Source organism: Frieseomelitta varia, unplaced genomic scaffold, assembly GCF_011392965.1.
Source record: "Frieseomelitta varia isolate USP_RPSP 00005682 unplaced genomic scaffold, Fvar_1.2 scaffold_188, whole genome shotgun sequence".
Taxonomy (NCBI): Eukaryota; Metazoa; Arthropoda; class Insecta; order Hymenoptera; family Apidae; genus Frieseomelitta; species Frieseomelitta varia.
This window is the reverse complement of record NW_025109616.1, coordinates 258,209-271,430: the sequence shown is the minus strand read 5'-3', so window position 1 is coordinate 271,430 and position 13,222 is coordinate 258,209. Positions and strand designations below refer to the sequence as shown.

General features: G+C 37.4%; 1 protein-coding gene across 1 annotated transcript in view; it reads right to left on the bottom strand.

Annotated features, from left to right (window-relative positions):
* Nucleotides 1-5,675: 5,675 nt before the first annotated feature.
* LOC122539023 (cadherin-23) overlaps nucleotides 5,676-13,222 on the bottom strand; it is a 31,677-nt gene continuing 24,130 nt past the window's right edge. The window contains exons 12-25 of the mRNA XM_043673595.1: nucleotides 12,386-12,659; nucleotides 11,993-12,293; nucleotides 10,895-11,090; nucleotides 10,635-10,792; nucleotides 10,358-10,539; nucleotides 9,856-10,079; nucleotides 9,596-9,784; nucleotides 9,176-9,469; nucleotides 8,693-8,932; nucleotides 8,442-8,627; nucleotides 7,761-7,897; nucleotides 7,278-7,669; nucleotides 6,222-6,486; nucleotides 5,676-6,158 (exon numbers count right to left, since the gene is read on the bottom strand). Coding sequence (XP_043529530.1) covers nucleotides 6,044-6,158; nucleotides 6,222-6,486; nucleotides 7,278-7,669; nucleotides 7,761-7,897; nucleotides 8,442-8,627; nucleotides 8,693-8,932; nucleotides 9,176-9,469; nucleotides 9,596-9,784; nucleotides 9,856-10,079; nucleotides 10,358-10,539; nucleotides 10,635-10,792; nucleotides 10,895-11,090; nucleotides 11,993-12,293; nucleotides 12,386-12,659 — 3,153 coding nt within the window. The 3' untranslated portion in view covers nucleotides 5,676-6,043. The remainder of the gene's footprint in view (nucleotides 6,159-6,221; nucleotides 6,487-7,277; nucleotides 7,670-7,760; nucleotides 7,898-8,441; nucleotides 8,628-8,692; nucleotides 8,933-9,175; nucleotides 9,470-9,595; nucleotides 9,785-9,855; nucleotides 10,080-10,357; nucleotides 10,540-10,634; nucleotides 10,793-10,894; nucleotides 11,091-11,992; nucleotides 12,294-12,385; nucleotides 12,660-13,222) is intronic.

The window sequence follows — 13,222 nt, the reverse complement described above, 5'->3', positions numbered from 1 at the left end:
TTCTATCGAAGATCATAATCTCGAAACGTAGACGTAACATTAATCACGTATGTAGAGGGAAACTTCTACAGGCAGATTTAGTCGGAAAAAATTTTAATCATTTGTGGTTAGCTTCTTAACTCGTTGTTCAGATTTCGTGTCGAATAGTTTTTGAATGGTTTTGATTATGGTACGTCCTCGAAGCTTCCTCTCCTAATTACTTTTCTTCAATTAAACCACTTGCACAAATAAGCACTCTTATTTACAGATATCTCTACAAAAATTTGTTTCATCTGTTATTATTTACAGATACGCTTTCTTGCTGCCAACATTTTTCAAAAATATAAAAAACAACAATGATATAGTATTTGATAAGCAGGTAAAAAAAAAAAAAAGAAAAAAAATGCAAGTGAAAAGCAAAACAATGCGATTGCGCTGCATTTAGTGCCATAAAATGGTACTAAATCGGTCAACAGCGTCAACAGCCTTGGAACAATTACTATAAAACGACTGCAGTCAACAACGACAACGTCAAAAAGTAAACTGATCTTTCAGTTCCTGAAGGGTTGAAATTTCACCATATTCTCTCGCAGTTACCATCGAATTTATTAGCCTCCCGTCGAAACAGTGGTTTTCGTTTCGTTATCAATTTTCGTCAATATTAACAACATTTTTAGTTGACACGCGAAAGAAAGAAAGAAAGAAATTGCGAATTATCGATGTAATACCTAAGGGCAGTGTAACGCCGATGAGTCAGGGCTGGAGAAGTCGAGGGTATTAGTAGCTACGCAGTGGCCCCAATAAGGAGGGTTCTTTAACGGGGGGGTCGCGTGATTTGTTTGCCTTTGGGGGTTGGAAAAGGGGAGGGAGGGAGAACAAATTTCGACGATAGGTATCTGGCATTTGATTTCTTTCCTTTAATCATCCCCTTCTCGGAGATAAGCTCTCTCCGGTTAAGAGTCTCGGACTTTCGTTGTAAATTAAATCTATTGCGATATCGTTTAATTACNNNNGATGCAACGTCCGATTAAAAAGAATTTATTATCTATATTTGTTAATCCGGGGTCAGCCTACGCGAGGTTTGGATTAGGTTTCTGGCGTTCGATTTCTTTCCTTTAATCATCCCCTTCTCGGAGATAAGTTCTTTCCGGTTAAAAGTCTCGGATTTTCGTTGTAAATTAAATCTGTTGTAATATCGCTTAATTACACTTGATGCAACGTCCGATTAAAATAATTTATTATCGATACTTGTTAATCCGGAGTCAGTCTACGCGAGGTTTGCAAGCAGACGAAAGAAGCGTTCCGAACTAAGCCAGTGGAATAAGAACGTTTGGCGAACTGTTGTCGAGCTTTCTGCCCCACGTATACAGAAAGGGCCAATGTATGCAAATTGCGCGTAGAGCAAATGCATCGCCATGTATGCAGTGGTGGCGTGAGACAAGATCGACATGGCTTTAGGAAGTGACGGTTATTTTGTCACTTACTTCTAGGAGTAAAAAGTTGTACGTACGAGCTACTACAGGACTGATGATTAATATTTTAATACACGTGCACGCGTACGAAGTTATCAAGTTTTCTTTGTTTCTTTTTTTTTTTTTTTCTTGCGAATCTCTTACGAGAAATTAGAAAGAACAGAAGCTTTATATTTTTTAACCTTCGCTCGATTTCCATTTTTCAAAATTCTTATTTTCCTCGACGAAAGACTTGATATCCTCGTCAGCAGTGAACCAATTCTAACTCGTCAACTGTCGTAGGTTTCAAAGTTTCTTTGCCATGTACGGCAGGATAATTTCCTTTTCAAAGATAGTATAACAAAATGTTCCTTGTTGATTTTTCATTTTGAAATCGACGCTGAAACGAACAATTTTCAACGAGATGTATATTCCTCTTTTTTTTTAAACAAGCTCGAACAGTTAGCTAACAATTTGCGAATATTTAAATGAAGTATAAGTGAATTAATCACTCGATTCGTAACGAAGGAAAATTGACCATAGTGATTGTGCATATTGTTTTTTTAAAACAAGCTTGAAGTTAACTATCAATTGGCTAGCAATGAATTCGCGATTTGAAATGAAATTGATTACATTTTCAACATATAGGTGCTGTTAAAAAGAAAAACGGCGATTTGTCCAAGTCAATTTCGACTTTTTAGTCTCTCGATTCGTAACGATGAAAAATTCTAGTAAAGATCTAGAAACGTAACGAAACAAGTATCCTCGTCCGCGTTTATTGTTACGAACGTGAGTGACTCCTCTCGAGTTTACGCAAGTTCGTTTAAATTGAGGTTTAATCAATTAGGTTTAATCAATTGCTACGCCACTGATTCTAATGGAAACGCCAGTGGGTTGTTCCGCAGGCAGTCTAGGCTAGCGAAGGGTTGAAAAGGAGAGCTTCGCCGAAGGAACGACGCGAGTACTGACCAGTCGGTTATATAGCCAACGAAGATTAGCATAAGGTTGCACGCAAAGCTACTAACGTTCAGGAATAGGATAAGGGGGAGGGTAGGTGGCCGTTTCCTCGGCTACCTTACCTCTCAACCTACAACCGACTGTGCGTACCGATTTCTGACTCGATCATTTTCCGTAAACCGTGCTTACATCCCTTTACACCCCATGCGACAAAAACCTCTATTTATGGAATCTGACAGTTTCGAAACGCAACGTGAAAAATACACAGAGTGAAGAGAATAATTTATTATTTCCCAATGATGAAAATTTGTCGATATTTTAATCTACGATAATCGGTATCGTGTTAAATTTAATTTTAATTTTTACTTTCATTAAGGTTACGTGTTTTATGTGTGCGTGAAATAAACAGGGAAGAGCACAATAGTGAAGAATTAATTGTCAATATTTTGAACTGTTAAAAATTTTGTGAAAGAAAATCACGCAAAAGAGGATCACTTGATCTTGTTTTGAGGCTTCTACGGTAATTGTATCGTAGGTTCGTCCTTTTTCGAAGATGTTTTGCATCATGTGGCGAGTCGAACATCTCTCGTTAAGAAATTCTTCTCCCGAATTGGTCCGCCGTGGTCTTGAAAATTGAAATTTCTTCTTTCGAAAACTTGCTTTGTTACCTTTTTCTTCGCGATATTATTATTAACTTATTTGAATGATAAGTTGGCAAAATGTTAGGGTTTCTTGAATTTTCGTTGCTTTTCTAATGTTCAAAAAAATGACGAAGGAAAATTGCATGACAAGTTTTCAGGAATGTAAGTTGTAGAAAAGTTGTGATGAATGTTATAGAGGAGAAAATTTTAATTTTCAAGACTTTGTTGTCAAATGAAATTTTTCAGTGTTTTTACATATGTGTGTCACAATTCAAAAAAGAAAAGAGATTTTTTTCCATTAACTAAAAATGTCTCTGAAAAAAAAAAACGAATTCAGGGCAGTTGTAATAATAATTTTACGCTATTATAACAGTTTGAGGTATCGATAATTATTCATTGAAATTAATTGCAAATAAAGCAAAACTGACTTAACAAGAACAGTTTGTACCTGTCATGACGATAGTAAAATTCTTTTGAAAAAGCTAAAACATTACGAATACACTATTTTGCTTTTTCTTGCATTTCACTTACTAAATACTCTCGATCGATAAAATATTATTTGTAACAAAATAAATTGACTAATTGACTTGATTTTCGAAAAAAAGACGATCACATCGTATTAGAACATAACGAACGATTGATTGGATAAATCTCAAAGCATCGTACGTAATCGAAAGTTCGGTTGAGCTTGGCCATTCAAGAGTATGTTCTTTGGTATCGATCGATACGATTCAGATCGACCTCGTTTCAATCGTGAATTTTATTTTATTCTCACATCCCGTCAACAGACAGATTTTTCTTTCAACATTTTCAAAGTGTTGCGAAAAGCAGCAACCAAAACTTCGTGCTCCAGCCAAACTGCAAAGAAACCCGAGTTCAGAGCTCGAGCTTCGAAATTTCAAAACCATAGAAAATCCGACAAGTCGATGAAAGATGCTCGCTCGCTCGTAATTTCGTAAAATCGACGAACATCAACATCGAATTTCCACCGCGGTTAATTTGCACAGTGGCGTGTACAGTTAAAGTAAATGTCAAGTAGCAAAGTCCACGCGTTGAGCCACGACGATGGAAGCTCGTAAGGTCGAAAGGGATCGAGAAGTGTGACTGACCCATCGAGGTCAGCTCACAGTTAATTTGCATTTACAACAATGGATCCTTCTTTCACTTCGGTTATCTCGTTTTCGCGATATCGTCTCGCAAAGTGCGAGGAAAATGATATTCTATCGCAGATAACGATCTCGCGATTGAAATATTTTACGAAAGATTTCTCGGTGAAAGGTGAAATGTTGGTGGTAAGTTGAGTCAGTGGCGCAAGTGCCATCGCACTTTAATATTATGCGACCTAGTTAAGGGGGTGTACACGAGCGAGATTGTTCCGGGGGCTTTGGCTTTATTTTGCATGCCCGGCTTTCACGCTCTAATTTATAGCGACTCAGCGTGAGATAGTGGTTTTTGCGTATTTACCGGGTAAGAGACAGCTTAAATACGGCTGATATCGTGGATGATTGCGAACGTAATTATTCGTAGGAGCGATCAATTCGAGAAATTTGACACATTTGTTTTTAATTGAAATTGAAACGATGAAATTATCAAGTAAAATGATCCAGGTAATGAAATCGAATGCTAGAACTACCAAAGTAATCAAAATAACCAATTTATAATTGTAGATTTTATTAGATGTTTCAAAAACGTAGAACAGTATATTTTCAGAGATTGAAGTGATTTTTCGTAAAATTTATAATATATTCATAAAAGTTTATATATATTTATATATATTTATAGTTTATTTATATATATTTATAAAAGTTTATATATATATTTATAGTTTATTTATATATATTTATAAAAGTTTATATATATATTTATAGTTTATTTATATATATTTATAAAAGTTTATATATATATTTATAGTTTATTTATATATATTTATAAAAGTTTATATATATATATATATATATAGTTTATTTATATATATTTATAAAAGTTTATATATATATTCATAGTTTATTTATATATATTTATAAAAGTTTATATATATTTATACATATTCATGAAAGTTTGTGTATTTTATTGCATTACAATAAAGTTTCTTTATTTCTTTATTTTAATGTTTCTAAATGATAAATTTCTAAGTCGACGGTTGAACCCGAACTTACACGATTCCATATTTTCATAAACGTTTTAACATGATACACGAGCAAGCAGAAATATACTAATGGTAAAAACTGTTGTGCACGAGATCTCAGGTATACTTGTGACTGATCGACAATGTGTTAAACCTGTTTTACACGAATGCAGTTGATTGAACGAGTGCGAGTTAACTGCGACATGCTAAAAGAATAAGTTTTAAAAACACGAATACCGAATACAATTAAAAGAACTTGTAACTAATAATAAATCAAGTATTTGTGGAACGACCTAATATGTAAAAAGCAGCAAATCGGTGATTGACTCAAGTCAAACTACGCTGAGTTTATTTACCAAGAAATAAATGAAGTTTCAGTAGTACGGTTGTAAATTAAAAAAAAAAATAACCATATTATTACTAGCATCATATATCATATTTTCATCAACTCTTACTTACCTCGCGTAATTTTATTTTTCACTTATCGTTAGCTCGCTTGACGAAGAACATTAAACATTGAAATGCTCGATTAATTGTTTATTCGTTAGACCAAAAATACGAAGTGTACAATTGTACGTGACATATCGCCATGCAGAGATCATGGACAGAAATCATTTGTCACGAACTCGGAAATGAGGCTCGTCCCATTTCGGCGCAGTAATCATTTACTAGCAATGATTGCCACAGACGCGAGACGACAGCATGAATCTCGTGATAAATAAAGATATTCGTCGTTGTTAGTACTCGAGATTTAGTATAAAATAAATATTAAATATTTAGCTTACGCCAAAGGTGTAACTATTTACAAGAATTATTCTAAAGTACGAGCTTAAACACTAAACGCCATAAACGTAATGAAAAAATCTCTGTTCGGCGTGGTCGTTGTTCAGTCAGAGTTCCGTTGTTTCGATCTTCTTGCCAAGAGGGTTAACAATGTTGTTCTGCGTTCGATAGATCGGTGAACTTCGATGAAAGTCGTTTGGTATATTCGCGGCGCTCTCCGCGCTGCAAATGAAATTATCCGTGTCTGATGTTAATGAATTAATTGGATAGGTTAAAAGTACATACCTTGAGATGGAGGATACTCGTGGCTCGATGTAGTACGGTTTATCGTCGTTTCTTTGGTCCGTGTTAACCTCGTCCGTTATTTCTTCGTTGTTCAACGCGTTCTCGTCGAGGGAGTCCCTTTCCGACGTGTGACTCATTGATTCGTCACTTTTGAACCATTCGTTCTCGTAAGCGTGCATCCATATGGGATTAGAGCCCTCAACACTGTGCTTGTTCGTATTTGGTACGCGACCAGGCCCTCTTATAAATTCCGCGTCCGACGTTCCTTCAACACGGACGAGTTAAATTATAAAAATTACGCCAGTCGTTTGTGAGTCGGTGTTTCACGCGATAAAATGAACAGTAGAACGCTAATCGTTCGAATTTCGATTACACGAAATACATTTGAACTACATGTCGTGCAATGTTTGTATTTTTGAATGCGTTATCCTTGCATCAAATATCGTATTTCAATGCCTCGTCTAAGCCAGAGCTATCTTATCCCTGTTTTCTTGATCGCTACTCCCCCTACTGTCCTTCTCGGTGCAGTGGAGGGGGTAGCGAAGAGGAAAGTAGGGGCAAGGCCGCCAGTTAGCCAGCTCTGAATCTAAGCGAAACAACTGTCTTTCATTTATACGATGGAAATACCATCAGAAGGAAAAGTGCGGTGCTGGAATTGAAAGATAAATTAAATACTACTCAAAGGCGAAAATTTAAATCTAATTTAATTTAATTCAGTTAAAAATAGCGAGTCAATGTTACTAGAATTTCAAAGTGACTTTGATAACGAGAGAAATTTTCACCTGTATCGAAGCTTAGACAATTGTATACAAATGGATTTCGAGAAAAAGTTCTTAAATCATGTACCAGGTGAAGGGACGATGAAAATTTTCTAATAAGCATCTACCGACTGTTAGATTAGTGTAACAAACATTCGTATATTTGAAAATTATTTAATTTCTAATTAGATTTAGGAATTTGATTCTTCCCGACTGTTCATTCGAATTCGTCACCCAATTAGTTCGAACGATCAAAGTTCCATTCTACTTCTAGTAAGAACTGCGATGTTATAGTTACCAAACGGCGATGCATTCGCGGCTTTTAGTTGCCTGCGGAACGAGGCTCGCTGCGAGAGGCACAAGGCTATGCACAGAATTAGGAGTGCCCCGAGGAACAAGGTCAAAGTCAAAAGCCAAAACGTAGTCCCCGCCTGCTCGTACTGAACAATCGGCTGATACTGAGCCGGTTGCGTGTCGAGGACGTTGAATTCCTTGAACAGGCCGTCGAGCTTCTCTATATTCCTGTCCACCAGTTCCAACACCTCCGACACCTCGAAAATCGAATTGTCCCGACGGTTCACAAGGTGCATGTACAGATCGGTTTTCGTCCGATCGACAGAACCGTCGTGATTCTCGTGAATTTTGTACTCGTCGATGTTAACTATCGCCCCGGTCACGTTGCCCAGCGTTCTGAAAATTCAACAAAGGTCACCATGAAGTGGTCCACCCCTCTCCCGATTAAAGTTCCGAATTTAATCGAGACTGCAACCGTCGCACTCACTCTCTGAACATTTCTATCCTGTTTCGGACTTCCGGCGGATGCTGTCGCAACACGAAACGCACTCTCTGATCCTCCCTCAGTAAATAAATGAACACCCTCGCAGTGTCTTTCAAACCGTGGGTGTCGTTGGCTAACACCTGAATTCAGAAAACTTTATTCAGACTAACACTGAATATTGTTTACTTTATAATGTATATAATTTATATATATTTATTAATATATATATATAATTAATTATATATGTATATTAAAATTGTTTATATATATATTAATAAGTTTTATTAATTATGTATATATCGTAAAATATCTCCTTAACCATTAGGTAATTTAATACTTTTTTTTATTTTGAATTTAATATTCTTTCGATTTATAATGAAAAAAAATATACGAAATATATCGAATTATAAAAAATAAAGATGGCCTTGAAACTTCTCAACACACACACACACACACACACACACGAAAAATTGATACGCCATATTTTGCCTCCCTTAAAACTATACAACCTTTGTATTAAACAATTTTTTATTAGACGTAATTTAAAGTGCAATTAATCACATATATATATAATTAATATATTATACTATAATTTAAATTTATATATATATATATATTCTATAAAATTACACTGAAATTATGAAATACGATTCCTCTCAAAATGAATGAAATCAGAAAACTTGCCATAAAATCAAAGTATCCCTTCATCCCCCTCTGAGGATCAAAATTTAAGCTCACTACTCCAGTGAGTCTGTTGACCAAGAAAGGTTGTATCTCAATGTCATCTAAACCTTCGGTCAGGGTCATGTGCATTTTGCCAATCTGGTAATAACTGACCGCAGCATTATCACCCGAGTCCAAGTCAGTCGCCTGGAACAAAAACCGTTTGTATTGCATTGTTCGTAGCATACAAAAGCGGCGACAAGTGTAGTTACCTTCACTTGCATAAATTGCGTGCCAAAGTCAGCCTCGGTGGTGACCCCTCCCGTGAATATCTTACTGACAAACTTCGGTGGATTGTCGTTCACGTCGATCACGTTCACAACAACCTTCAGCGTAGTGTCGTTCGCTTCGTCAGAGAACGTCCCGTTTGTCGGAACGATGTTGCAATCCTCCGTCGCTTTCACGATCAACAGATGTTCCTCTTGCTGTTCTCGGTCTAACGTTCTCGCCGTCTGGAACGATTAATCGTAAATTTTGAACATTGTTGAGAAGCCAGGCCTGCCAACACTCCGAGATGGTAATAGCCCTCTGAGAGTGTCCTACGAATATTTATTCCACTAGTCGCTCATCCACGCTTTCTTCAATTTACCATAGACAAAATGATAAAAATAAGAGAAGAGAATACCACTCTTTCCCATCAAATCCTCTTAAAAGTCGTAACGTGAAATTTTGAGTTTCTCGGGTCTTGTACTCACAGTGAGCTCGTGTTTGAAAACGTCGAGGATAAAAAGCCCGTCGTCGTTGCCGCTGATTATGAAGTAACACACTTGAGCAGGAGGATCGTCGAGCTCGTCAACCTCGTCTCTGTCGACTGTTTCCGGTAGCTGCATCGTTTCAGTGCCAGGTGGCTGTTCCTCCGTGAAGTTGATGTTGAAAATATCCACTAGGAACTGAGGCTCGTAGTCGTTGATGTTCCGTACGTAGATGATCAAGTCCAGATCCGTGCTTAGGGGAGTTGGCGTTCCTAGATCGTACGCTTCCACTCTGATCTGACGCGTGAAAAACAGTCGTTTATATTATGTTAATACGTTCGAAGAATTTTCTCAAGAGAGTCGAGTCCTTCTCTATACTTTTTTTTTTTTACGTATTTTTCTTCCGTATAATTTCAATTTTACCTCGTACAATTTTTGCGTTTCCCTGTCCAACGGAAGTTTCAGCGAGACAACGCCAGTAGTATCGTCGATGGAGAATGTTCTCCAGTGGCCGGCCAAGTCCTGCTTCAAACGATAATGAACGTCCCCGTTCGGGCCAGTGTCGGCGTCTCTGGCCTCGATTTGTATGATCGGTGTCCCGACAGTCACGTTCTATAAATTTGTTACATCTCTCGTCGGAAGACGAGCCAATTCTAGCTAGTCAGTTTGCTGTGCAAACTTACCTCTGGCACTCGGATAGTCGTGTTATGCTGCGGACTGATGAACACTGGCGGATTGTCGTTGTAATCGGTCACGCAAATATTTAGGACAGAGGTGTCCTTGTTGGTAGGGCTGCCAAGGTCCCGGGCTTCCAAATGCAACGAGTAATTTCCAAACTTCCCTCGGAGCGAGTGCGCCGCCTTTATATTTGCCGTCCAATGATCCGTTTGCTCCAGGATGAATAAACCTAGTTGAAAGACATCCAAATGTAAATTTGTCAAGACCAACGTTATGACAAATGGATGTGCTCTGGGCATTTAGAAAAGAGACAACTGAAATAAAAAGCAACAGATAGAGAGAGATTGTATTAATCCCTTCAAATTATACAGGGTGGGCCGGAATTGATAGTACAACCGAGCAGGGAGTGGTTCTACGTTAAAAGAATAAGAAAAAAATTTGGTATAACATTTTTTTTATCTGGAGCTTGATTTTCGAGAAAATCGACTTTAAAGTTTCTTCACAAACCTAACTCGTTTCCAGAAAGAATCCTAATCTTCACGCGGCCGTTCGGGGTCGTCGGGTCATCCGCATCCTTCGCCTTGATTCCAAAAATTAAATCCTTGACATCGTGGAATTCTGATATGGTAACGCACGTGGAGGGCACGTCCATCTTTGGTGGATTGTCGTTGACATCCGTCACGGTCACCCTTAAAAGCGAAGAATTGAAATAAAATACGAATAATAAAGTTCTCAAGGGAGTCAGTGTAAATTATTCGCAGATTAATCTCAAGCATTTGCATACTGGATCTGTTTGAACGCGTTTCTCGACTCCCCGGCTGTATAGCCGAACTGATAGTTGTCCCAAGCCTCGATGACTAGAACGTAATTTTGTTTGTCTTCCCAGTCGATCAGATCTGCCACGGTTAAGGCGCCGGTCTCGGGATGAATGGCGAACGTACCCTGTGTCACGAAGCACGAATTTTCCATAAATTTGTTAAATAATTCGTACGATACATTTATGGTGTGATATCACGGCACAATGTATCGTGAGAGCATACTTGCCTGGGATGACACTCGGTCTAGCAGATACGTGATTTTCCCGTAATCGCCGCTATCCGGGTCTCTAGCTTGAATGGTAGCAACTTCCGTGCCAATCTTGGCATTTTCCATCACGGTCAAATTGCCGATGTCAGTCACGAAGTACGGGTTATTGTCATTCTCGTCTAATACTTGAACGTACACCTCGGACAAGCTCGATCTAAAAATATAAAATTCTTAAAAATTCTTCAAATTCTTCTTATTCTTCAAATAAGAAGACGTTATTGTTACGTCGAATCTGATTATTATAAAAAAATCTTATCAATACAGAATTCAATAAGAAGACTTGTTGTTACGTCAAATCTTATTATTACAAGAAATCTTATCAATATGAAATTCAATAAGAAGATTTATTGTTATGTCTAGTCAATAAGAAGACTTATTGTTGCGTCGAATCTGATTATTATAAAAAAATCTTATCAATACAAAATTCAACAAGAAGAATTATTGTTACGTCAAATCTTATTATTACAAGAAATCTTATCAATATGAAATCCAATAAGAAGATTTATTGTTATGTAAAATCAATGAGAAGACTTATTATTGCGTCGAATTTGATTATTATAAAAAATCTTATCAATACAGAATTCAACAAGAAGACTTGTCAAATCTTATTATTACAAGAAATCTTATCAATATGAAATCCAATAAGAAGATTTATTGTTATGTAAAATCAATGAGAAGACTTATTATTGTGTCGACTTTGATTATTATAAAAAATCTTATCAATACAGAATTCAACAAGAAGACTTGTCAAATCTTATTATTATAAGAAATCTTATCAATATGAAATTCAGTAAGAAGATTTATTGTTATGTCAAATTAATAAGAAGACTTATTGTTTCGTTGAATCTGATTATTATAAAAAAACTTATCAATACAGAATTCAATAAGAAGAATTATTGTTACGTCAAGTCTTATTATTATAAGAAATCTTATCAATACGAAATTCAGTAAGAAGATCTATTGTTATGTCAAATCAATAAAAGAAGACTTATTGTTACGTTAAATCTTCTGGTAAGAAGACTATGTTAGCTCGCGAGGCGAGCGAATCAAAATTACCTGGGCGGAATTCCCGAGTCGGTGGCGCGAACAGTTAAATTCAGCCAGGAGTATTGTTCCCTGTCGATTTTACTCGCCACGACCATTTCGCCCGTTTCCGAGTCAAGGTGAACCAAATCCGCCAGCTCTCTCGGGCTCTCCAGCGTGTACGTGATGCTGCGGTTCTTGTCCGCGTCGTCGGCAACGATGTTCGCGATGTTGACGCCATTCTTGCTGTTCTCCGTTACCGATCGTCTGTAAAACGGCCTGCGGAACCTTGGATTGTTGTCGTTTTCGTCCTCGATTATTATGTTCAACGTGGCTGTAACACGAAACACGAAGTGACGATTGAGAAAATGGTCGAAGAAATTTGCGTGACTCGTTTTTATCTCTTAGAAAGTCGTTCGTACTGACCGGATGCAGTCTGTACTCCCCTGATCGCAGCCAAATCCTCGACGACCAGACCCAATCTTATCGTTTCGACTCTCTCTCTGTCCAGCAGCTTCACCACTCGAAGCAATCCGTCGAGCGCGTTCAATTCCAAAGCGGACAGATAATCATACTCTTGGATCTTAATTAGCGTTCCTTCCTCGTTTCTTGCCTCCGAAGAGTTCGGATCGATCCGATAGCGCAGTATCGGCGCTATATCTGGATCGTTAGCCACGACACGATGCACGTACGCCCCCACCTAACGAAATGGCGAGAATTATCAGATAACAGTGAAAAAAAAAAGAAGAAGAAATGTTTTATTAACCCTTTCACTACGGCAGACTTTGATACGAACCGCACGTAGCATGACGAACGACGAAATTTTTCGTTCAGAAAGTATATCGAAATAATCAAAACATCAGATTGCACTATGTTAAATCAGTATTATTTATTTATTGGTTTCGTATCATATTCCGTTTCGTATTGAATTGTTAGTGCACATATAACTTTGAGCTTTATTTCAGAATTTATCGAACAATCTAGTCAAGTGTGGTGTAATTGGAAACATGGGTTAATAATAATGATGGGTAATCCTACACCACAGTTGTTGCATTCGTAATCTGTTTCCCTTCTTCCGTTGTGTTTTCTATACGCTGCACATTTGCTCTTTGCATTTCCTCCGAATTGTTGTATTGTATTCACGTATGCCTTTGCTCATTATCAGTATTCCTATCTTTCGTTTTACATGCATACACTCTACTTGAGCTGTATTGTTTGCTAAATCTGACAGATAGAAAAAGAAATTCTAGTATTTCTCTAGAG